This window comes from Phalacrocorax aristotelis, chromosome 7 (genome assembly GCF_949628215.1).
Source record: "Phalacrocorax aristotelis chromosome 7, bGulAri2.1, whole genome shotgun sequence".
In the NCBI taxonomy this organism is placed as follows: Eukaryota; Metazoa; Chordata; class Aves; order Suliformes; family Phalacrocoracidae; genus Phalacrocorax; species Phalacrocorax aristotelis.
The window spans coordinates 54,050,401-54,073,989 of NC_134282.1; the positions used below are offsets into that span (position 1 = coordinate 54,050,401).

The following is a 23,589-nucleotide window of genomic DNA, read 5'->3' on the forward strand; positions in this document are numbered from 1 at the left end:
TCCTTGCTCTGCCATTCTCCTTTAATACCCAATTCATTCATGAGAGAGGAACACGCGGGGACTTAGCTCTGGACTGGCGGGAAGTCGCAGCAGACAGCCCTCGTCTCAGGTTGACCACAGCTCCTAGATACACCAACCCCGAACTCACACCCCGAACCACAGCACCTCGCTCAGACGAAGAAAATCAAGAGATTCTTTCTTCCGGGCCTGGATAAACAGGGATAGGATTAAAGAGTAGAAATGAACACGCTGAACCTCAATAATCACGCTGGTAACACAGAAGAAACCCTCGTTTTGGAAGAAAAACGGCATACCATTATTTGCGTTAAAGCCAAAACCTCTCCCTTGGTTCACCCAGCCATGGCTAAGAGTAGTTTTTATGGAGCAAAACGTATCATCAAGCTACTAAAAATACCAGGGAATTTACCAGAATAGCTCAGTAAATGCCTTTTTAAAAAAGGTATGCGATTCCTTCCCCGTGGCCCGTTTTACTCAAATAAGCCACAGAAAAATTGTATAAAAAGATTTATTGAAATTCATCAATGACAAACAGACATAAAACTCAAAGTTTGGCTCTTCTGGGAAAAAAAAACTGTTGCAAATGTATTTATACAGATGAAATATTGACTAGGAAATACAAGTCACTTCTAGAGCTATTTTAAAGAGGGATATGAAAGTAAAACTGTACATTCACTAGGTATTTTCAGTCATTTTACTGACTTCCACTAGGTAAGAAAATACAATTTTGTATTAGTATCTCGTGCTTGAGTGTATGAAAAGAAACCTCCTACCCTACATGCTGAACTGCCTCCTGTATTTAGGTTTGTAAAAATTTTCAAAGTATATAGCACAAGTGGAAGTAGTTTCTCATCACTTAAAATTGACTAGGTGTTATATATTACAGACCAAAATAGTACACACCTTATTTAAAAGGGTTGAAACATTTTTTTTATTACAATTGTCAAATTCATTTCACTAGTAACTCAGGAATTAGGAACACTTTTTATATATATTTATATATATATTTAAATGCCTGCCATTTTCAGTGTATTGGCTATACCCTAGCCAAAAAAAAACAAAACAAAAAAAAACAAACCAACCCCAAAACAAACGAAGGAAAACACACAACACACAGGGCAGGGAAGGGAGGGGATTGCAAATTCACCCCACAAACCAGATCCAAAGGAACACCCCCCCAAAAAAAGAAGAAAAACAACCCCAACAAAAACATTTGGTCACTATTTACAAACAGCAAAATAAAAGGTACCTACAAAAGCAGGGAAAGCATTGGCTGAAAATGGCAGTCATTCACGGACAGGCAACAAATAAATCACTTTATCAATATGCCATTCTCACACCTGTTGCTGTGGAGGGACGCGCTGCCCAGATTGGCAGCATCCCCCAAAAACGCTTACGATGTATTTAGTGACTGGCAGCGGTGGAAAAATCCCAACAACCAAGGCTACCCGGCTGTCTCAGAACAGAGCAGTATGTGTATTTGGGGTATCGTCCACTGATCTTCTACTTTTTTGTCTTTTTTTTTTTTTTTTGAAGATGTCAAACTATCCACTCCAATAATAAGAAACAAATTACCACTTGGTTTATACTTACTATTGCAGGTACAGGGACTAAGAGAGGGACGAAAAGAAAAAGAAAAAAACAACTTAAAATGAATAGGAGGAGGAGTGGCAGTAAAAATAGTATTTTATTCCCTTGCCCACCCAGTCTGCTTCTCCCTCTCGTTCCCACAGCAACATTACAATCAGAAAAAAAAAAAAAAAAAAGAAAAAAAAAAGAAAATAAAAGGTTGGGGGTGTGGGGAGGGGAAATACAGGGTAAAAACAGTCAAATCACAATAGGAAATTTTCAAAATAGGTTATTCAGTTTAGTCATCTTCATCCCCTTCGTCTTCAGGTTCTCGTTTTCTCTTCTGTCCCCGTTCTTCATCTAGGAAATAAAACACAACGTGGATTATACGAGCGCTCCCTGACGCTGCTGAGGCGCCGAACAAGTTCAACAAGCTTCCACTCCAGCAACTGGCTTGCTATCAAAGGAGCAGGAACACAAACCTGAGCCTGCTTTTTAGAAAATGGTATTTTACTTTTTTGAAAAATTATTATTATCTCTAGCAAAAAAATGGATTACGGCCATACCGGGCTCTTCTTCATCTTCATCGTCATCTACCTCACCATCGTTGTAGCCTTCTTCATCCTCCTGGATTTAAAAAAAAAAGGAAGGATTTAAAAAGTCCATTTCAGCGTGGGACCTTCCACAATTTGCCAATATCCAACAGCATTTTACAACAGAAAGAAAGTCCTTGAAGCATCTTAAACAAAAACCAAACAAAAAGGCAGGCACTTCCCACGCACTTACATAAGCGCCCGTTTTTGCTACAGTATAACTGGACTCTGGCCCAAGTTTCAATGCAGAAAATCACAAGCAATCATAGCAGCCACTTCTCGCGTCAAGTCTTCAGCGAGAAAAGGGTTTTATACTTCATGCCAACACGTAGCTGCAAATTTCATTATGATGTCTCGAGTTTAACAGAACTCGATGACTGGCCGGTAGGAGAAGGCGCACGTTGTAGGGGCAGGGAGAGATAAAACAGGAACCGGCGGCTCCAGCGCCTGAGGAGCTGCTGTTGGTTTTGAGAAGAAGCCGACCAGCCGTGCAGGAGCGGCAGTTAAGCATCTAAGGTCGTTTGGTCAGAGGACGGATAATACGGCCTCCTACAGATAAATTTTAGCCCCGTTCCCAGTGGTTGTGCTAACAGCAAAGTCTCAGCAGACCGTGACCGGGCTCAGCACGCCCTGCACACAGAAGCTGGACTGCACGAAGGATTTAAGCACCCTGAAGAACCACGAGGGATGTGCCCAAGGAGGAACCTTCCCCTGAGAGCACAGGGTCACTAAGGCACATACCACCCTCTCGCCTGTACGGAGGCTGTAACCCCAGCCCTTCAAGGGCACCACAAACGAGGGCTGCAGGTGTTCCTGACAGTACTTTTGACATCAGCCCAATAAACAGAATGATTTCATGTCAGTGGTCACTAGATGGCAGCTGGCTCATAGACAGGCACGCCTCAAAGCCAACCCGCCCCTCGCTGCGGTGCTTCTCAAGTGAAAAAAGCAAGCACACACTTCAAGTACTAAAAGCCTCCAACGTTCCGTGCGTTTCTTCCCCAACTATTCCCAGTTACAGAACGTTCACTCCACACCCATTTATGAACTGCACAAATCCTTACCTCCTCTTCTCCGCTCACATCCTCCTCTTCTCCTTCCTCCTCTTCCTCCTCGTCTTCTTCATCTTCTACTACCTGAGCATCATCATCATACTCCTCTTCTATACAGTCAAACAAGATTAACCACTCAGACATTTAAAGTTTACTTTTTGCCAACGCTGCCACCTGAGATCTGACCTCCCAGCAACACAAGGAGCAAACTGCGAGCGCTGCTCAAGGGCATTACAGAATTAAAGGCAGCCCTCCAGCTGCTAGACAGGGCTAGATGTCATCCTGCGCCTCTTTAGCCTAGCGACAGGGTAGGGTGGCAGCTGCACCCACGGTCTGAGCTGCTCTAGGGCTGCAGGGGCCTTGGCACTAACTCACGGCAGCCTCGGGACTGCTTTAGCTTCAGCTGCTCCGCTTCCCACTACCAATATGCATTTTTGATCCCACAGGACACTTGCAGCTCTTCATCTGCAAGTGTCCATCTGCTCCCACCAGGATAGAGCAGAACTTTACAAGCCAACCATGCACTTGGAACCCTCCCCAAGGGCCACCCCTTGCCTTTACACTGCCAGGGCAATGCAAAAGGGTCACACACAATCTGTCCTACAGGTTTGCAATCTCTTTTCAAGAGGAAAGAGATTAACTGCAACTAGCCCAAGCAACAAACCAGGAAGTGTTTTCCATGCTGCAGGAATGGTGTTTTGGAGCTTTTTCATGCATTTGAATGCAGGCCCGGACTTGTGCTCTGATGAGGAGAATGTGTCCCTGCTGAACCTGGCTGAACGCGCCGCTCTGCCAGGCACCGCTGCAGCATTCGCCCCTCACACCAATGCTCGCATTCAGCACTCGAGGGAAAAGTGCAAGTCCAGCTATTCTGCTTTTGCTGTGCAGCTGGGTTTGAAGAGTCTAGCAAATTCCCCCAACTCAGCCGGATACTCATCCGACCGGTACACTGATGCCTCCGAGTGCAGTCTGCTGGGGAGGCAGAACGGCACCTACAGCGCAGTGGGACCCACCGTGCAGTTGCCTAACGCTAAAAAGTTGCTTTGCTGCTTCGTTAGTGCCTTTCACAGAGCTTGCCCCCAGGCAGACTTCAATACACACGCTCTCCTCTCTTCTGTCTGATCCCAATTAGTTCATTTTGTCCTCACAGAGCAGCTGCAGACTCCTATTAATGCCTTGGCTCCTTTACTTAGTTCCTTGACTCAGCTACTTTTTTCTATTCCTGGTCTGGTTCTCCACCCTGCCCTTCTCCATCAGGGTCTACACAACTGCTCACACGTCCCTGACTGTACTGTTCCTGGAAAACTGTAGCATGTGCATGCCACCCTTTCTTACCTCTTTTTCTCCCTTACGTCCTCACCCCCTGGGGTTAGCTGTTCCCTCAACTCTTTCAGTGCCTTACTGCTTGTCTTACTCCTCCTGGCCCCTTTCTCCTACCACCCTTTCACTCCCCACCTTTCGCTAGAGATAGAACTGAGAAATGAGCTCTTTCAGGCCCTGCCCACCTCCTCCCTCCTCGGGCCTTCGGAGGACACCGAGATACTTCTGCTTTACACGAGCCGGAAGGAGCCGCCGAGGACGCCCTTCTCCTGCCAACAAGTCAGAGCTGGAAGCAAAACGTGCCACGCAGCGCATCAGTCTCACAACTTACGTACACCAAGTAGCACAAATTCACATACCATCTTCATCTTCCTCCTCGTCGTCTAAGCCCTCCACGTAGCCCTCTGCATCAGAGTCCGGTGCTTCTTTGTCATCCCGATCTTTCACTAGAGATAAGACTGAGAAAGTAGCTCTTTCAGGCCCTGCCCATCTCCTTTCCCCTCGTTCCTTCAGAGGACACTGAGGTACTTCTCCTTTACATCAGTCAGGAAGGAGCTGCTGAGAACACCCTTCTCTTGCCAACAAGTCAGAGCTGGAAGCAAAATGTACTAGGCAGCATATTGATCTTTTAACTTACGTACACTAAGTAGCACAATTCACATACCATCTTCCTCTTCCTCCTCGTCGTCTAAGCCCTCCACGTAGCCCTCTGCATCAGAGTCCGGTGCTTCTTTGTCATCCCGATCGTAGCCATCGAGGTATGTGAGTTGCGGGAGGAGATTGAATACATTTTCTCTATAATCGTTCAAGTTGGTTACCTCGCAATTGAAAAGGTCTAGACTCTTCAGGTTTTCTAACTTTTTCTGCAAAGAAAGAGAAGCCGTTTAAGTTCAGTGTTACGATAACTCTGTACGGAGAAGAGAACACAACAGCAGCCAGAGTTAATGTGCTCAAGAGCTTCCCGTGACAAAATGGTCATTTTGGTCTCTGCCTGCTAAACCGGCGGGGCGCAGAAATCTGCAGTGCCTGGCCGCTGCTGCTTCGGTATCTGCGAGTGGAAAATGCCCTCTCCCACATTCAGCATCTCCCAAGTAGGAGACTGAGGTTTGGAAAGAGGTAACGATGCAAAAAATCACACATGCTGCAAGAGGCCAAGCTAAGAGTAAATAATAGTCCTGCAAGGCAAGGTATTGGAGCCAGCAGTCAGGTATATTTAAACTACTGCTTTCAATGGAAGAAGAAAGATTTCTTTGGACACAAGAATTTTAATAGGAGAAATCTTAAAAATTTTAACGATTGTACTGTAGCCTTTGGAAAAAATAAAAATGTTTAGAAATTGAACTGGAAGTCAATTCCTGGTTTTCATTTTTTTTTTTTTGAGGAGGAGGAGGTCGTCTGCATTGCCTACAGCGCTTCAAAGTACTAACAATAAAAGCACAAGAAGTTGAGGTTTTGTATCAAATATTATGAAATAACTCTCTTCTGGCGTTTAGCACGTGGAGCAATGGTGACATCAAGAAAGAAATAAGCCCGAAACTGGGAGCAGCTATAATCCTCTCTCTCATCCATTTGCTCCAGGAGTTTAACTACTCTGCTCTCCCTTTCTGCTGGGGGAAAGGCGATCCAGGGTGGACTCACCTGAGAACTGTTCCTTGAGACGTTTTAAGAGCAAGTATTTGGGAAATAAGCATGAGCCAAAACTTCATTCCTAGAGAGCAAAGGGCACACAAGCCAAAAACTAGAAAACAGCACCACCAGAATTGACACCTGGATGCTTTTTGGAACCGTAACCTGACAAAATTGAACTCAGTGCTTGAAATGAGAAGTATAATATCCGTGAGCAGGAGAGGCAATGGAAACCAGCAGGAATAAGTTGGAAGCTCAGCAGCCTCTGCCCAGCTGCAGTGAGCAAACCCACATGGAGGCACACGGGGCTACAGCCGGCCCCTACCACCCCCAGCACACGCCACACCCCTGGGCAGAAGCTGGTGATTTTAGACCCAACGCTTGAGGGAAAACACGCCCAGCTCAAGCAGAGCGTCTGGGAGACAGAGCCGGAGCCCATGCCACCGCGGAACGCCCGCGGGGAGAGCCCAGCCCCGGCGGCGGAGCAGCAGCCGCTAGAGGGAAGCAGCCACTCATGCTGCCAGCACAGCCCCAGGGCAGGGCTGCGAGACAGCCCGGGGCCAGGCTGAGCCCCATCGCAACCTGGCCGGAGAGATAAGCACTGAAGACACTCCACTGCAAGTTGCTTCGGTCTTTCCAAGGCCAAAACGCCTCTACTCATCACAAAAGAGGGTTTGATTTGACCCTGTATCATGTCAACTTACCAGCGGTTCTATTGTACCGAGATCTTTTATTTTGTTGCCGCTTAGATTTAGATGCGTGAGGTTTGGACACTTTTCTGCCAACACTTCCAGTCCTCCTGAGATTCTGTTGTCGCTTAGCTCGAGCTAAAAGGCATACAAACGTCTTGAGTTTTTAGTGCAAACACGTATCACAAAGCAGTTTGGCCAGCTAAATTACGGTTTTATACAAACAACTACTTCACACATGCAGTATAGTGCAAAGGCGGGGGGTGGGGGATATGGAACAGGGTATTTTATTTACCTTCTTAAGTTTGTTTAACTTTGGTAAGTTTGCAACTGAGGTTAAGCCTACGTTGATTGTACTTAAGAATTCCAGCTCTTCGAACTCATCTGTAAGGCCTTCGATTTTGCCTTCGTATGACCTACAGTTGTCAAGAACGAGTTCTTTAACCTGGAAAAAGAACAATGCAAAATGCGTTTAAGACGGTTTCCTCTTCATCTGGAGGATAAAGATTTCCCTCACGAGCGAAGGATGACACAGACCAGGCAAAAATGAAAGGCATTCCATAAACTGGCAAGTATGCCCAAGGTTGTTCTCAGTGTCTGATCCCTACTTTTGCTGGCATGCCAGGTTACCGGTGTTTCAAAAACGCAGATATTTGGCTTTGCTTCAACTGCCCACCTTTGTGTTATTCTATAAACGGTGCAAACGCGTTCAAAAACATGAACCCTGGCCTAACCGATTTGGTTGTTAGAAATAACCTCGTCCTCGGTATACACAAGAAATAAGCATTCTGAAAAACATGAAACCAATCTATTTTAAACTAACCTACAACTTTGACACTCCATACAACCCGTGCGCTATTACAACGTATCATCAGTGGTTAAAATAGCTTCTCTCTGCATGCAAACTTTATCCGAGCTTTTCAAGCGTGAAGAGATCGCTCTCTGCTCAGACACTCCCAAAACCCAACAGCAGGCACTGGTGATCCTAAACCAGGTCTTGCTGGAGTCTAACCTCACCGCTCCTAGTTACAGGAGCTTGGTGGTACTTCAGGGGAAGATCTTCTCCACGGAGTTAACTCCTTTCTTGGGGAATTACAAGGCTGTGTCAGATGATGCTGGCCAGGGAGGTTCGGTGAGCGTAGCTGCAGCACACCCCTTATCTCCCCTGCCCTGCTGCGGCAGGGAGGCTCGAAGCGAGGGACGAAGATAATGGGCCTGAGCAGCACAGGACCTGCCCGACAGCCAAGGCTGGGCAGCCCCACGGCTGGGTACAGCAAGTTACAGGCTGCAGGGTTTTATTGGGGTTTGGGTTTTTTTGGTTTTGTTTGTTTTGGGGTTTTATGGGTTTTTTTTTTTGTTTGTTTGGGTTTTGGTTTTGTTTTTTTTTTTTTAAATCAAGCACCGCTCTTTGTGCAGGTGCTATCTTCAACGGACACAAAGCATCAATGCAAAAATGCCCCTAAATACATCCCTCCCTGAAAAAAACTGCTTTTCACCCCAAAACCAGGTCAGCCTTATGGGATTCAAGTCCCTTAGTAGTCAGTATGAGTTTTCCTGGACTCAGGGGAAACTCTGCCACCAAGGACTATGATTCCAGAGGAAGGACCCATGCGGGGAACATCCAGGCATTTTCACACCAGCAGAGACCTGCTGGGGGTTATTTCTCCCGTATAAAATGCCCAGGAAACCCCATCCTTCTGCGTGCACTGCAGACCCCGTCCCGTGGCTGAGGTTTGTTTAGAGGTTTGGGAAGGGAGGGGGTGCTGCTTTTAGCGAGGAAGGGATAGAACAAGTCTGCAAGAGCAGTGTATGCAGGAACATGAAGCGACTCTTCAGTTCACACCAAGGGCAGTTAATATGCAAATATTTAATTTTCTTAATTTTTTTATTACAGTAATCCCGCTGCAGAGACAAATCCTATGTAGTTTTATAGCTCCAAATAACATCCCTAGATTTCTAATTAAATCCCAGGCACTGAAGTCAATAGGGAAGTCAGCCCAAAGCAACACGAGAGCACAAGTGATTCATTGAGAGTAGGAGGATCAGCGTTAGACAGGAAATACATTTTCCAAGACTCCTCGATTTTCCTAGAAGAATTATGATGATAGAGAATGACTACACAGAAGTCTTCCAGAAGAATTTCAGGCCCGTTAGAAGAAACCAATGATCAAGTCAAACGCTCCTGATCCCACATACATCTATTCTGCTGGCGGAGGCAGGGGGAACAAAACCCCAAAAACAAACTACAAAAAACCCTCTTTGCTTTGAAATTTGGACAGCAGGAAAGCCATTTTAAAGGCAAACATGTATCTTCTTACTGTAACAGTAGTTAAGTATCAGGATCCTCCAGTGAGATCAATCTGGGGACAAATACAGTTTTCTCAGTCATCTGCTTGACACACACACACGAAGTTCCCGCCAAAAAAAAAAGAAAAAAAAAAAAGAAAAAAAAGAAAGTAAAATAAGAAAGTAAAATAAAAGCCGCTCCACCCCAAACCCAGAGCACGCACCAGCGACATTTCCCCCTATCTGTGTCCTTGCTCGCCAGCACACGAGGCCCCTGCCTGCCCTGTTATCTCCCTTGGCCAGCGAGGTGGCTCATCCCAGACAGCACCCACCTACAGACACATTTCGGAGCCCGAAGGGCAAAGGAGAGCACCGTGGTGCCGGCTGTGCCATGTTGGTGTATGGCTGGGGAGCCTGGAGGTCTTTTTTTTTTCCCTTATCCTCTTTGCAAAGGAAGCTTGCAAGAGCACCCATAGGAAGGTGAAGCGAGGCGGGAGGGAGTCTGGGGAGGGAAAATGCTCGCAGCTGCAGCAGCCAGCTGAGTTTAGGGTCAGCTCCAGCTCTGAGCTATGCAGCCGACCAAAGGCACAGAGTGAAGCTGCACCTAAACTGGGAAAGAACCAGTGTCTGTCCTCACCCCGGGTGGTGGGACAGCCCTTCATCCTGCCCAAGGGCAGCACGGAGAAGAGGCAAACGGGGAATTGGACAAAGCTTCCTCAGGGGTAGAGAGGAGATTTCGGTGGGAGCTGAAAATATCCACAGATGCGGAATAAAATCCCTTTAATATGGTGGTAGGAGAGCCAACCAGCTTCTACTTTTGGTTTGCTCTTTTCAGTGCAAGGCTGCTGTTTCCTCTCTACCTCTGAGAAAACTTTTGACACAGAACCGCAACGCTCTCTTCTTTGCTGTGCCCAGTACCAAGACACTGGGCAAAACCACAGTCAAAACGACTCCACAGGTAAGCTATCACGGAATAAAACCGGGCAGGTTTGCAAGCGGTGGAAAGCTTGGTGGAATCGAAGAGCGAGTTTAGGAAACGGCAGAGCACAGGCTCCTGACGCTCCAGCAACGCAACCGCAGCGACGTAACTTCGGCACTTACGTGCTCAGAGGCGTGCTAACGCACCGAATCGTTTCTGAAAGAACGTGACGCCACAAAATAAAATTCAAGTCAAAATTAAGATGGCCTTATGGTCTGAAGAGATTTAAGAATCCCATAGAAAATACACGTGCGCAAAAGGAGAACAAACCGGGCTGGTGCGGCTTCTCCCAGCTTCGCGGCCACGTGTGCGCTCACTGCTGCATCGTCCCCAGTTGTCTCCATACAGCATGGGCTGTAAAAACTATCACCAGCTTATAAAAACTGTGTAATTATTAAAATTCCCCTGTAGCTATTTGCCCACAGCCTGCACATCCCACTCCCCTCCCCTTCCACTCTGACTTGTCTCCTTAAGGACTTGCTGGTTTGCAGCTAACCGTGAGGCAGCACTGTGCCCCCCGGGAGAGGGCACTGCTCTCCAAGGCCCCTCTGCGATATTATCGGGGCACTTTTCCGAGGCACTGGCTGCTGCACAGAGGTCTCCTCTCGAACCATAGCCCCCTTGCGAGGATGCTGGGCCTCATCCAGGCACACCACAGCCTTGACGGTTCGTGAGCACGTAACTGTGTCAGTATACAGAAAGGGAGAAGTGGAAAGGTGACCTTAGTAAAGCTACATTCCATCTAAAACAGCTCATTACCACAAAAGTATGACAGAAGGACTAAAAACCTATTCCTCACTTGTTTTTCAGAAGTCTTTGTAATTTTAAGGAAAATTCCAGCTCCTGAATCACTCGCCAAACATCTACTGAACTTCCCTGAAAGCACACAGTAGACTATAGTTTTTACCTTTCTTTCCTCATACTCTGTCACCAAAACACAGAATAAACCCTTGCCTGATGTAAGTAGCCTGGAAGAGCACCCTTGTTATGGCCCTGAGCGAGACGAGTGGGCCTCAGCTGGTCTGAACCAATTTAGTTGTATCACACTGCAGAGTCTGTAACATTACAGACACGTAGACCAGCAGTCAGAATTAGGGAGGTCAATCTGAACTCATTTGGAGAGATAGGCTAAGGGGATAAGGGCCCTCAGCTAATTCACGTCTAGCTGCATCAAAGACAGGAAGATTCAACTTGCAGAAGTTGTATAGGGTCAATCTGTTCACGCCACAATGCATAGGCAAATCAAAGCACTAATTGGAGTAAGTACTAATACAGGTGAGGACTAGTACAAGACAGACCACGTGAGCCGTACTTATCTTTCCTCCTTCTCCCAAAAAACTGCTACCTAGTGAGAAACAGTGGAAGAACAACATGCCACAGGTAACCGGCCATCACAGATAACACCGCAGTACTTACCTGAACAGCTAAGAAAGCACTCGCAGGTGAGTGTCTAGCGGAAAACCAAACAAGCAGGTGGCTAGGTTGGTTCCTGTAGTACATACCTGTGTCTTCGATAGTATTTATGATAAGGCACCGTCCGGCACTCGCGTAGGGATATTACACATCGTACAGCTTCTTGCCCAGCCTGCCGTTCTGCATTGCCCTCGGCGCTCCCGGGGCGGCTCAGGGCTCTGCTGCCCCTCTGCCCCCTTCAGCGGGTGCCATCTGCTCGAGCAGGTGCTTCCTGGGTGGCCGCGTACTTCTGCTCGAGCATTGCTCTGTGGTTTGCTGCTATCAGTCCTTAGTTTGCAGCAGTCGCACAGAAGCAAGTAGATGGCTGCTTCTCCAACAAACTCCTCAGGCCACGTGCCTTGGACCCGTTCTCCTGTGGCCATCCCGGTTTCTATTTCGGATAGTCCCAGACGCTTTCAGCACATGACATCACATCTCTGTTAACGCACGCTGCGCTGTTAGCTGTGCATTACTGCATCCCCTATATCTCCTCATGACATCACACATTACTGCCTGCTTGATAACCAGGGACTCTTGTTTCCTAGTACGGTTCCTGCACTAAGCTGCGTTCCCAAACGCATAAATGGTGTCCTTAATATAGCCACGGGGTGTACTGCGAGACTCCAACCAACTCCTAGGGTATGTACAGGCAACCAACACATAAGCAGCCGCTGGATTTCACGGGACTCGTCACAAGTGACATCTGGGACTCACTAGCTCTGCGCTGTACCTGGCGGAGCTTCCCCTGCCTCCCCTTCCCAGCGCAGGCTGCCCCTCTGAAAGGGCCGTACTCTCGAGTTATCAACACATACACCATCAACAGAATATAATCACATGCAGATAACTATTAAGTCACACATGTTATCACCTTAATGTTTAGTCTACATTTCCATTGTAACTGGTAAAAAGGCAAAGCCTCTGCTTCAGAAGGCCTACAACCCATGGGCAGGGAGATCCGTGAACTTGGGACTAAGTTGCTGAATCCTGGCTTGCAACTGAAGGCTTAACAGGGTGACAGAAGGACACAGTTGCGAATATAAATTTTAAAAGATAAAAGGCCAATTTACAAGTACAAATACCATTCTGCCAGCTTTACAAGCAGGAACAGCAAAGGCTGCAACATCTCATTTTCAGCACAATGGACCAGATGCTTTTGAAGTGTACGTTGCACATGGTACCCCTAGGACAGGAATACCCCGCTATGTGGCCTTTTTATCAGAAAACAGCAGGTAAAGATGAGGGTCTTAGCTCTGCCTTGCACTGCTCCCAAATAAATGATCCAGCTCAGCATTGAGAGAAGTCCTTCATACCTCTTAACCCAATGGAAATTTCACTTGGAGAAGGGTGGAGCTGTGGAAAGAAGGAAGGGGAGAGCAAGGGAAGCCTGTTGTGGTAAGTGGAAGCGAAGTCTGAATGACTTTTGAAAGCAGAGACAGTTTTATTCTCTCCTAGATGCACCAACATTTCTCCCAGACACCTGGCTTTCTGCCTTTGGGGGTCTTTTGGCCTCAGAAGCGTGCATAGTCCATGCAAAGCCCTGCATTGCTCCACAGCAAAGAATGACCACGCCTGTCTACTGTAACCAGACTGCCAAGGGTTGTGTCCTTCTAGTTCTTGTACTGTGTCCTAGACCTGTACTCACACAGATTTGGGGTTCCTTGAGCAGACACGGATCTCCTCAGGTTTCTATTCCACCTGGTTTGTGCAGCAAAGTTTAAAAGAAGCCACTCCTCCACAGTCACAACGTTCTCATTGGTTGGGAAAGGCACAGGTTTGACAAGGCTCAAGATAACGCCCAAGTCTTGCAGGCAGCCCATCGTTCATCCTTAGCTCTACAGTGATGGCAAGGACATGATGTTCTCCATGCTCAATTTTACAAGCTTCCCCTATAGTACTACTGGAATGAGTGAAACACTTCCATTTCAGGTACTATCTGGTACATGACTAGGCCAAGAAATGCTTGAATGAACAGCCTACTTAACACCTCGGGCTACCGACGCTGCTCTGAAGGCTCAAAGCCACGATGCAACTTCCGCTCTAAGATGGTCACCAAACTGTAACCAACCTGAGGAACTGAATTTTTTTTTTTTTTTTTAAAGTTAAGATGGCACCACATGTCATTTGCCACCTGCGTTCAAGGAAGACCTTCAGCCACGTTAGGGCCCCCTGTGATATAAACACACAGCAGAGCTGGGCTATGCTAAGTTCAGCTCCTGGTGGGAAACAAAAGGAGACAGAGGAGGACAGAATAATCTCTAGCCCAAGTTAGAGCAGCTCAGGGCTGCCGTACATCAATTAAGATGCACCTCAAGAGCTGTCGAGGCTTTCCAGGCTTGCCAGAGCGCTGCCCGTTCGGGCTGTGCCCCCTCCTACCTCTGGCACACTGCCCACAGGCAAGGAGGCAGGCAGGGGCAGGCAGCAGGTGCCGTGGCACCGGCTGCGCTGGCTTGGTGCCACAGGGGATTCCCCTTCAGTGGGGCAACCCTCAGCTGCTCCTTCTGGGCATCGCCCAGTAGAGATGCTTGGGGGATGAGGATCTAGCCACAAACAGAATTAAATTTATCGGGGAAGCGAGAATTCCAATGGTGTTGACATCCTTTTTCTCCCCCAAGGTACACAAGTAAAAAGCAGACCAAGATAAAGCTCATAGACACCAACTGCAGGTGACAGCGATAAAGATTTTTCCTTGCCAACCCAACATGTGATTTTGTATCTTCACGCACCCCTTCAAGGCTTTATTACATGTAGCTGAGATGAGATACATAGAGTTGGCTCACTCGCAGTGCATTTCTTAACCCAGTTAGCTGACGACCATTTACCTTGCAGGGGCCGTGGTCATTATTGCGTTGGGCAGAGAATCTGCAAATCCAGAGGCAGGGAGAAACGCTACGCAAAAAAAAAAATCCTGCAACGGAACACAAACCCCGTCCCCTGAGATACAGCGAAGGTATCTGGCAGCCAGAGTACTTGGGAACCATATTGGCAGAGGTTGTCACTGACGGCTGGGAAAGACTGGATGGGATTAATGTGCATACCTTGGGATTTTGCGCAGTGCTCCATCACCACCATTACGGACATCGGGTGCAAGTGCAGAGCCTCGCCGCGGCTGAACGCCAGGCGCCTGTCAGGGCTTCAGAGCAGTTCAGGCTCAAGTTTACAGGATTTCCCCATGCGTGTTCCCCGCACCTGAACAAAGGCGTCGCTTCCACCTGCACTCTGCAATCTGCCCCATCCATACCAAGCCATTCACAACTGCTGAACAAAACAGCTTCCAGCACAGCCTGGTTCAACGGCAACCCGCTCCACTTCTGTTTTGCCTCATCTATACCCATTCAGCCAAGCTGGAACTCCAAAGTCTGGCAACAAGGTAACATGAAACTACTACTGGACCTCAAAATTCAGCTAGGGTTTCTCAAAATGACGCAACCCTGTCAAACTTTCATATTAGAATTCCGCTTCTGCATCTTTTCTCGGAAACTCCCACCAATACTTTCAAACGCTTCAGGTTTTAGAAGCCCAAAACTGAACTTCCAGCATCGTGCCGATACACCTTTGGTGCCTCTTATATTCTTCGCTACAAGGACCAATATACATGGACGTGCACGGATCCCGATCCTGCTGTCTCTGAACTACAGTGCCACAGTTCTACAGGTTGACTCCACATTTATAAACTATACCCAGCAAGTGCTTTGTATTTAATTTAGTTGATCTAACAATCACGAGATGAAGAAACTTGGAATATTTTCTGAGCTGGAATATCTTTTGGATTGTGGTTCCGCACAGTTCTCAAACCTCCACCATCCAGCACGCTTGAGAAGAGCGCCTGGGGAGGGATGGAGCTGGAAGCAGCAAAGTCCCATCAACATAGTACCGAACCCGTGACAAACGACCAGGGGAGGAGAGGTGAAAACCAAATTCACTCCGGACGAGGGAGCAACCAAGGAACAGCATGAAAACGTTTGCCTAGGAACCAAGAGCAATCCAGTGACAACATGGCATCTCCCTGGGCATGTCACGGTCTTTGCTCAAGCACCTTGTTAAATCGCTGTCCCCAGGTTCAAAGCGATGCAGTAAAATAGCAGTTTAAATCCACCTTTTAAACTCCCCTTGAGCTGGGCTCTGGTGGCATTAACTCCCACAAGGATGAGCACAGTTAGCGTCTTCTTTTTGCTGGCTGCTCTGCATGTACGGGGCGCCTTGCATCACCCCTACCCCAGAAAAAGGGAAGGAGCAGGGGAGGAAAGAAGGGAGATTTTGGGAGTTTTATCTGTTTGGTGGTTAATGTGTGGTGGGTTTTGTTGTGGGCTTTTTTTCCCCCCCCTAAATCAAAGCTGCTCTGTGTTCAGAGACAGCTTAAGGCTGCTTGCAGAGCTCAGAAAAAAAATCTGGCTCAGTATCAATACATTTACTTTTTTTACCCTCTAATATTTTACACAGCATAGCTATAAACTCCGAGAGCAACACATATGGCTCCAACTAATTTTATGTCCCTTCGCTCTGTTCTGTGAGAAACTAAAGGTCCAAGTGAAATACCTCAGTGGCAGAAGGTTGAAGAGTCTTGGCAATTCTGACTACATCTTACACTCGTATCTAATTACGAGGCATCACCAGCACTAAAAAACTTCCAGAAAGAATAATCTACTGTTGTCTTTCTCAGTAAACACCCCCCCCCCCAAACCAAGAAACCCCATGAGTCACATAAATACACTTTCACACATTTACAAGGGTCCGTACAGCCATATGCATAAGCAACACACTAATTAATAAATCGAGAACACGCTTTGGGGACACGGAAAGCTGTTTCATTCAAAAGCATATAGCTGGTTTTTGTTTTGGTTTCTACTGTTAGCAGCATAACTGCAAAAACTCCAAATACTTCTTTAGGCAGACTGTTTCAAACATTTGAGTTATTAAATTGCTTGATCATTGCATTAAATGCTTTTTAATATTCATGGTAACGTTGCTTGCTTCTCCCCTCTCTACCGATGGTATCCCATACTGGCAGAGCACCTCGCTCTGCTCCTGCCTGGAGTGGGTGACTTCGTGCGGGTCACTTCAGCTCCACGTCTCCGTTTCTCTCTATTTGAGAGCCAGAGGGCCCGATACCACATCCACAGTGCTTTTCATTCACTGCCAGCTATTATTAAATAAAACAGAAGCAAAGCATAAGACTTCACCTTTAATTTGAAAATTCTTCAGCTGGAGATTTTAAGCGTTTAGCTGAACTGCTCAGTTTGTTCAGTCGCAAGCGCTCCGAATTGCCCTCAGCAACAAAGGACTGATGCGGAGACATGCATAAAAAAGAAACACTGCATTTAAATTAAGACTAATTTCAAGAGCTGCATATTTAATATGGAAAGCAGTCTCTGAAGATGTCAGCTGCTGTAGAATGCATTGGCAAATCATACTTGTAAGAGAAGCTTTTCCTAGCTTTTTTTAGGGCTTTGAAGGGAAAGCGTTTGATGGACTGAGCTGATGGACAGACAAGCGCTCCAATAGAGAGCGCAACTTTTACACAGCGGCATAAAGGGAAACCACTGAGGCTTCTTTTCTTGGGGGGGATGTGGGGGGGGTGGGGTGTGGCAGTGAGGGGTGAATATTTCAAAGGTCACGCTTACATGTGCAAGGGCTTCAGGACTGATTTTAGTAACCTAGTGAAAATACAGACTATGTATTTAGTAGCTGCGTTGTCTGAAGGATACCAGAGCAAGAGAGGAGATGGGGAAAAAATTATATGCAGAACAAGTCCAGTAGTGTCACATAAATAGCTGAGAAGTGTCCATCACTCCAAAGCACAACAAAAACATCACTGCTCCCTCTTCCCACCTGAGACTTGCACCTTGCTGCAGATGCAGAGAGTTTGGTTCATTGAGCCGAGCTGTTTGTCAGTCAAGACTGCTGAAAGCTATCACGCGCCCCACAAATGGCAAGCCCGCCGTGGCGGGTGGCGAGGCAAGGACCTCCCTTCCTCCCTTCCCGGCACCCTGGGCCAGTTCTGCTCCCTCCCAGACGCGGGGCTGGGATCCTCGTGGGTACCTGGGATCCTGGCGTGCAAACCAGAGCTACTCCCATAGCCTTCCTTTACTTTTAATTCATTAAAAAAACACTCAAGACGTAGCACCCACTCACATTTCACAGATCCAGTTCCTAGTTTTCAGGCTCTCCAACTTACCAAAACCTGTGCCTTTATGGGCAGGAGGATGGGGGCAGTAATCCACAGAAGGAATGAAACAAAATGGGAAGAATCAGTCAACATCAGCCTTATGGGGTGTAAATATTTAAGAAAACAGCCAGTGATACTTGTGCCACCACTCAATATACATTTAAAGACGCATCACTGAGGTAGACAGTATGGTCTTTTAAATAGAGCAGAAGAGAAGATATTTTGTAAATTCTAAATCCCTACACATGATGGTACCTTGAGACACTCCGGAGTTTTTGGTGTACATTTAGAACAGAAAGGTATATTCTATTTATTGATATATAACATACAAATCCTGCCACAAGGATGGATTATAATAGCTAGGCTTAACCCTAGGTTTGTTCTAAGCGGCTTTTTCCCGCCCCTCCCCTTGTTTCAACAACTTGTTTCATCTGGTGGGCAGGAAAAGAAGCCTTGTTTCTTCAGGAGATGCATTTTTTTGATGGACTGCAACACAGTTACATCAACTAAACGCCCACTATTTCTCTTAATGCATTTTTATCAAGACAGTGTTTGGACACACACCTGAATCATACAGATAGGTAACTGTATAACTGTGCACTTTACATATTGCTGGTCAAAAGTAAATTCTCAAGAGTTGAGGGTTAAAAAAACCCAAACCAATAAATCTACCATTGCTAATTTCCAGCAGCATCACAGAAAAATGGGAAAATTAGGCATAGATCCATATACCAGTGCTTTTCAAGTCCACGTTCATAGCTCCTTTTATATGCTTAAAACTTGGTCCAGGTTAAGAGAATTTGCCAAATACTTCGCCGGTCAGCCCAGCTGTCTGCTGTGAACTCGTCTAAAGTTCAGTGAGGACAGCTCACACATCACACCTGTTCTGCAGCCTGGCTTCTGGGGGCTGCGGTCCCTCTGAGATGAGCATCCATCTATCTAACAGGGTGCTCATTTCAGAGGTTTGCACCTGGAAATTCAGAGCCATGAACACCAGCTGTTAGGCAAACTTGGGAAGTTTGCGAAGACGACGGCTACTTCTTTGTACATTTACACCCTGCTGTCAGCTACATAAGTGGTTAAGTGATACAAGGCTGCAAAAATCCATTCTAATCTGCACACACCGCACAGTTTGTCCGTGCTGATATCGTGCCTCCCTAGGTACAGCCATATCTCACTTTGTTTCCAGCCTAGAGTACATCCCCTTCCCATTTTGAGGTTGTTTAGCCTGCGGAAAGTAAAATAAGTATGTATCTGCACCCAAGACCAAAATATTTTTCTAAATGTAGAACTTGAAAGCCACGTGCATCACTTTAAACTCTCTACTGTTATCGCAAGTATCACAACAAGGAACTAGCTTGGGGAAAAGAGCCTTTTTATTCATTTTCTTTGTTTGAAAGAACACATTGTATACAAGACTGCACCGTATTTCCCTTCAGTGTTAAAATCTACAGGAAAACCAGAGAGAAATCAGACTGTCAAATAAGTTTTAAAGTGCAACAGAGAGTTAGAACAACTGTAAGAAATGCTCCGTGTTACAGTCAGTGCTTTATCACTGCCGCAACTGTGAGCTGATAAAGCACTAAATCCTCAGACTAAACCAACCGGCGTGGCAGTGCTAAACCAGAGAAGGTGAGTTTTGTGCACGGTTTCAAAAACCTACCTCTGCATCGCACGGCTGAGGAGAGCCCCAGTACCCAGCTTGTTTCACAGTCTTTGCGTTTTACTAATGAGCGTACGATGGGAATCGAACAAGAACGCCCACAAACGTGCCCAGGCGAGCCCCGCTCTGCGAGGTCAGCAGTCACCACTACCGGCTAAGGGCTCTGGAGGAAACCCACATAAAAAAACTGCACCTGGCCAATATCTAGCAGGCAGTTAATTATAGTAGAAAACCATGTTGATAAGATAAGCAATGTGACAAAGGCTACGGCAAGTGCGCTACCTTAAGTGACCATTAAATAGAATGGGATAAAAACTGAAATATCTGGGCAGAAAATAAATGTGCAAGCTCAACTCTGGCTGTACAACGCACAGGAAAAAAAACCAAATTTCAAGCACTAAAAACCCCAGACCTCTCACCAAACCTGAATTCATATAGAAATGGAGGGGAAAAGCAACCAAAGAGGGTAAGGAAGAAAAGGAAGAAATAGCTCCTATACAGTCTACTTCAGGACATTTATATCATGTTTTATTAGTTGACGTGTAACCTTACAGGATTATATGACTTAACAGCCTGAAGTAGCTGGCTCAGTATTCTACACAAGAACCGTATCGGGCAGATCAAGCTGTAAAGTATTAATACAAGCTCAGAAGGAACCACATCACCTTATCAACAACCTATTATCTAACTTTGATTTACAACAAGTTTTCATCCCGTACGGTCTGATAACAGGATATATTAAGATGTACCACAAAACTTATGCACATATTGGGCAGAAGCTCCAAAACAAGTACATTCATGGTTACTTTCACCAAGATTTATTTATGTTTCACTCAAAAGTTTGAAAACAGTGGTCCCCCACAGGAGGAGAAATACAGCCTATATTTGGAAGCAGAGACTAAGGAAAACAATTCGCAGAACCATCCTGTTCACACCCAATGACTTACTGAAATCCATAAATAAATGACATTGGCATTAGAATCGCTTCTAATCCCCAGTTCCAAGTATTTTAGCTAAAGCACTAGCTCGATTCAGCTGAACTTTATTTTAATAGGTATTTTAGAGAAACAGACTTCAAACCGCACACTTAGCTCTCCACGACACAAAAGCACGTGCGCACATCTGTCACCAGCGGCTTTACAAAGCGGACTCTAAACAGAATGGCATTCCCAAATTCTCTGCTTTGTATGAAAGCGGAAAGATTTGGCTTTAAAACGGAGGTGATCACCTTTGCTGCCTTGGGAGGGCTGATACATGTAATTCGGGGACAGAGTTAAAGGCTAGCAGGTAAAAAGAAAAAGCGACAGGTTAAATAAACCGTATTTTACCAACAAACTGCTCTAGATTTCTGAGTTACTGAGGAACGGTGAAACCCCACCAGAGCAGAGCTCTCAACTTTCTTTGGCGTGAGCCAGAAGGGAGAAAAACTGAAGAAAATCCAAGCGTGGAGGGGAAAAAAAACAAGTCCAGTTTACACCTAACGCACTTTGGATCACGTATTTAAACCGTGGGTCTGTGTTTAAAATGGTGAATACGCCTCCAGCAGTGAGTGTGATGGGCAAATCGACCAAAAGCAGTGGGGAAAAGGCAAAAAATAATAATAAAAAAAAATAAAAAGGAGCCCCAAGAGCAGAGAGCTGCGTTCCCGCAGGGCCCTGCCCTGGAGGAAGGCGGGATCCCAGCCCCCCGCTCCCGCCCGGGGGGGGGGCCCGGTCCCCGCAGCAGGCCGGGGGCGGGAGGGCAGCCTCCAACCGCCCCACAGCGGGATTAAATAAAAATAATTAAAAATAACAACAATAAAAGGGGTGGGGGTGGGGGAGAGGACGGCGCCTTTTTACCCTCCTGGCTCGTCCCGCCGCGGTCGTCGCGAGCCTCCTCCCGCCCCGCGCTCGGCGACGGCGGCGACAAAATGGCAGCCCCGGCGGCTGGCAGTCATGTCGGAGAGGGCGCCCGGGCGCCCCGCCGCCGCCGCCCGGCCCCGCCGCCGCAGTGCCGGCGGGAAGGGCCCCCTCCGCCAACGCCTCATGTCGCACTTCCACACACCGCCGCTACCCCCCGGCATTGCCAGAGCGGGAACGCGCGGGCGGAGCGGGGCGGCGGGGCTCCCCTCACGGCCCCGCCGGCCGTTCCCTCCGCCGCAGCTGAGGAGGAGGAGGAGGAGGAGGAGGGAGGAAGGAGCGGGGGGGAAAGAGAGGGGGAGGAAAAAAAATGGCGCCGCGTCCTAGTTGCGGTGTGGCGGCGGCTCGGCGGGGGCCATTCGGCCGCCGGCCCCGCTCGCCTCACGGTGCCCCTCGCGCCCCAACAACGAGCCCGGCGGGCCCGCGCCTCGCCTCACCGCCCGCCGGTGGCGTGTGCCGCGGCGGCGGCGGCGGGCGCCCTCCTCCACACACCCTCCTCCTTCCTCCTCCTCCTCCTCGCCCAGGAGTTTTTAAACTTTAAAGAGCAGGTTACATCGACCTGCCCGCCTTTGTCCCTCGGCCACCGCGCTCGGCCACCGCAAAACCAGGCGGCCGCCGTCCCGCCGCCTCGCCTCCGCCCTCCCCTCCGGAGAGGTACGTTCCCCCCCTTTTCCTTCCTTCTTCCCCCTTCGGCGGCGGGGCCGGGGCACACCTTGGCCTCCCCGGCCATTATGCAAGGGCCTGGCGGGGGATGGCGGGGCGGGGAGGAGGAGGAGGAGGAGGGAGGAAGGGGAGGGGGCTTCCCCGCCGCGCTGCCCTCGGCCTCGGTGCGCCCCGAGTTCGCGCCCCGCCGGAGCGCGTTGGGGGCCCCGCCTGCCCCCCGCCGCCGCCACCACCACCCACTCTTTTACGGTGTTTTAAATAAATACATTTTTTTTTTCTTAAGGGCTTTTTAAGTATTTTTTTTTTTTTGTCCTGACAAAGTTTTTCTCTCCCTCTCGTTTATTCCGCCAGACGCGGAACAACAACCTGAAGTCCGGCCCCGGGGGATAAGAGAGAGGCGGGGGGGGGGAGAGAAAAACACGCACCCGCACACACACATCCAGCCTTTTTGTGCGTGTGTGGGGATGGAGGGGGTGGAGAGTGCATTTATTTCTTGCAATTATTATTTTTTTTTTTAATTCACCGCTCGCGCTACCGCCGGCGATAACCCGATCGCCCCCCAAAACGCTAAGCATTGGTTTAAAAAATTCTTTTCTTTTTATCTTCTCAGCATCTGGAGGGGGGGGGAGAGAGAGAGAGAGAGAAAGGGCGCGTTCATGAGGACTACAAAGTTACAAATATGGCTCCCCAGTCTCTCTTGCCTGATCACTGCAAAGAAATGAAGACGCACTTTAAACTAAACCATTCGCAACTCCCTCGCAGTCCCTGTCTGCCTCTCCCTGCCCAGCACCCAGTACAAATATTTGCGAACTAAACACGCCGACAGAGGAGCACCAACTTATTTTTATTTAATGCACGGCGAGCCCCCTCCGAGGCATCGCACACCGGCAGAGTCAGGAGCAAACCTCTAGTTTTTTTTTTTTTTGGGGGGGGAGGGGGGGTTCCCCCCCCCCACCACCCCTCTCCTAGACCATAACGCGAGCGCCTTCGGGCACACCCCCCACCCCCCCCCCCCAAAAAAAAAATTGGGGTGCACGGCCGCATACACACACAGGTAAGCACCTCAAGGGCAGCAGCGGCCCCGCCGCCCCCCCCCACCCCGCTGCTCCCCCCCACCCCTCCCCGAGCCCCGCGGGGTCGGGATGCACCCCCTTCCCCTAAAAAAATATTTAAAAAAAAAAAAAACGTGCGATGGATTTTTATTTTTTTTTTTTTTTTGCATTGCTTACATCTGAGGGCGTCCTGTTCCGCAGCTCTAAGTGGATCCTTTTCTTCATGTCCATGTCCGTGGCTGGCGGGAGTCGCTCGCTGTCCCCGGCTCGGCTCCTGCGGTGACACCGACGGGGTCCCCCCAAAGCCAGCGCCGGGAGGGACTTTGAGGGCTCAACCAGCTCCGCTCGGAATCCCCAGCCCCAGCACCGCGGCGAACACTAACCTGATAACTGCGGAGGCGGGCGCTCCCGGGGGCTCCGAGATGATTGACGGCCCTCCCCGCCAACCGCGTCGCCGCGACGCGAGGCCGGAGCCAATAGGGGCGTGGAAGGGGATGTGGAAACCAATAGGGGAGCGGCGAAGCCGGCCAGGGGGATAGCCCGGCTGGGAGCGGAGGATCAGTCCG

General features: G+C 48.2%; 1 protein-coding gene across 2 annotated transcripts; it reads right to left on the minus strand.

Annotated features, from left to right (window-relative positions):
* Window positions 1–512: 512 nt before the first annotated feature.
* ANP32A (acidic nuclear phosphoprotein 32 family member A) lies at window positions 513–23,333 on the minus strand. Of its 2 annotated transcripts, none has more exons than XM_075100798.1 (8): window positions 23,201–23,333; window positions 7,163–7,312; window positions 6,883–7,005; window positions 5,217–5,415; window positions 4,912–5,010; window positions 3,245–3,342; window positions 2,154–2,214; window positions 513–1,947 (listed from the first exon to the last, which is right to left on the minus strand). In XM_075100798.1, the coding sequence occupies exons 1-8, from the start codon at window positions 23,252–23,254 to the stop codon at window positions 1,886–1,888; spliced, it is 846 nt and encodes a 281-aa protein (XP_074956899.1). In that variant the 5' UTR covers window positions 23,255–23,333; the 3' UTR covers window positions 513–1,885. The 2 variants fall into 2 exon arrangements, with proteins under 2 accessions (XP_074956899.1, XP_074956900.1); XM_075100799.1 differs by lacking the exon at window positions 23,201–23,333 and adding an exon at window positions 22,021–22,053.
* Between the last annotated feature and the right edge of the window lie 256 nt (window positions 23,334–23,589).

Excerpts from the sequence above, each read along its gene's own strand:
- ANP32A (XM_075100798.1), bottom strand. The coding sequence starts at position 23,254 with ATGGACATGAAGAAAAGGATCCACTTAGAGCTGCGGAACAGGACGCCC. Across the intron at positions 5,011-5,216 it reads CGAGGAGGAAGAGGAAGATG|TCTTATCTCTAGTGAAAGAT; the intron begins GTATGTGAATTG and ends CTACTTTCTCAG. Across the intron at positions 2,215-3,244 it reads ATGTGAGCGGAGAAGAGGAG|GAGGATGAAGAAGGCTACAA; the intron begins GTAAGGATTTGT and ends TTTTAAATCCAG.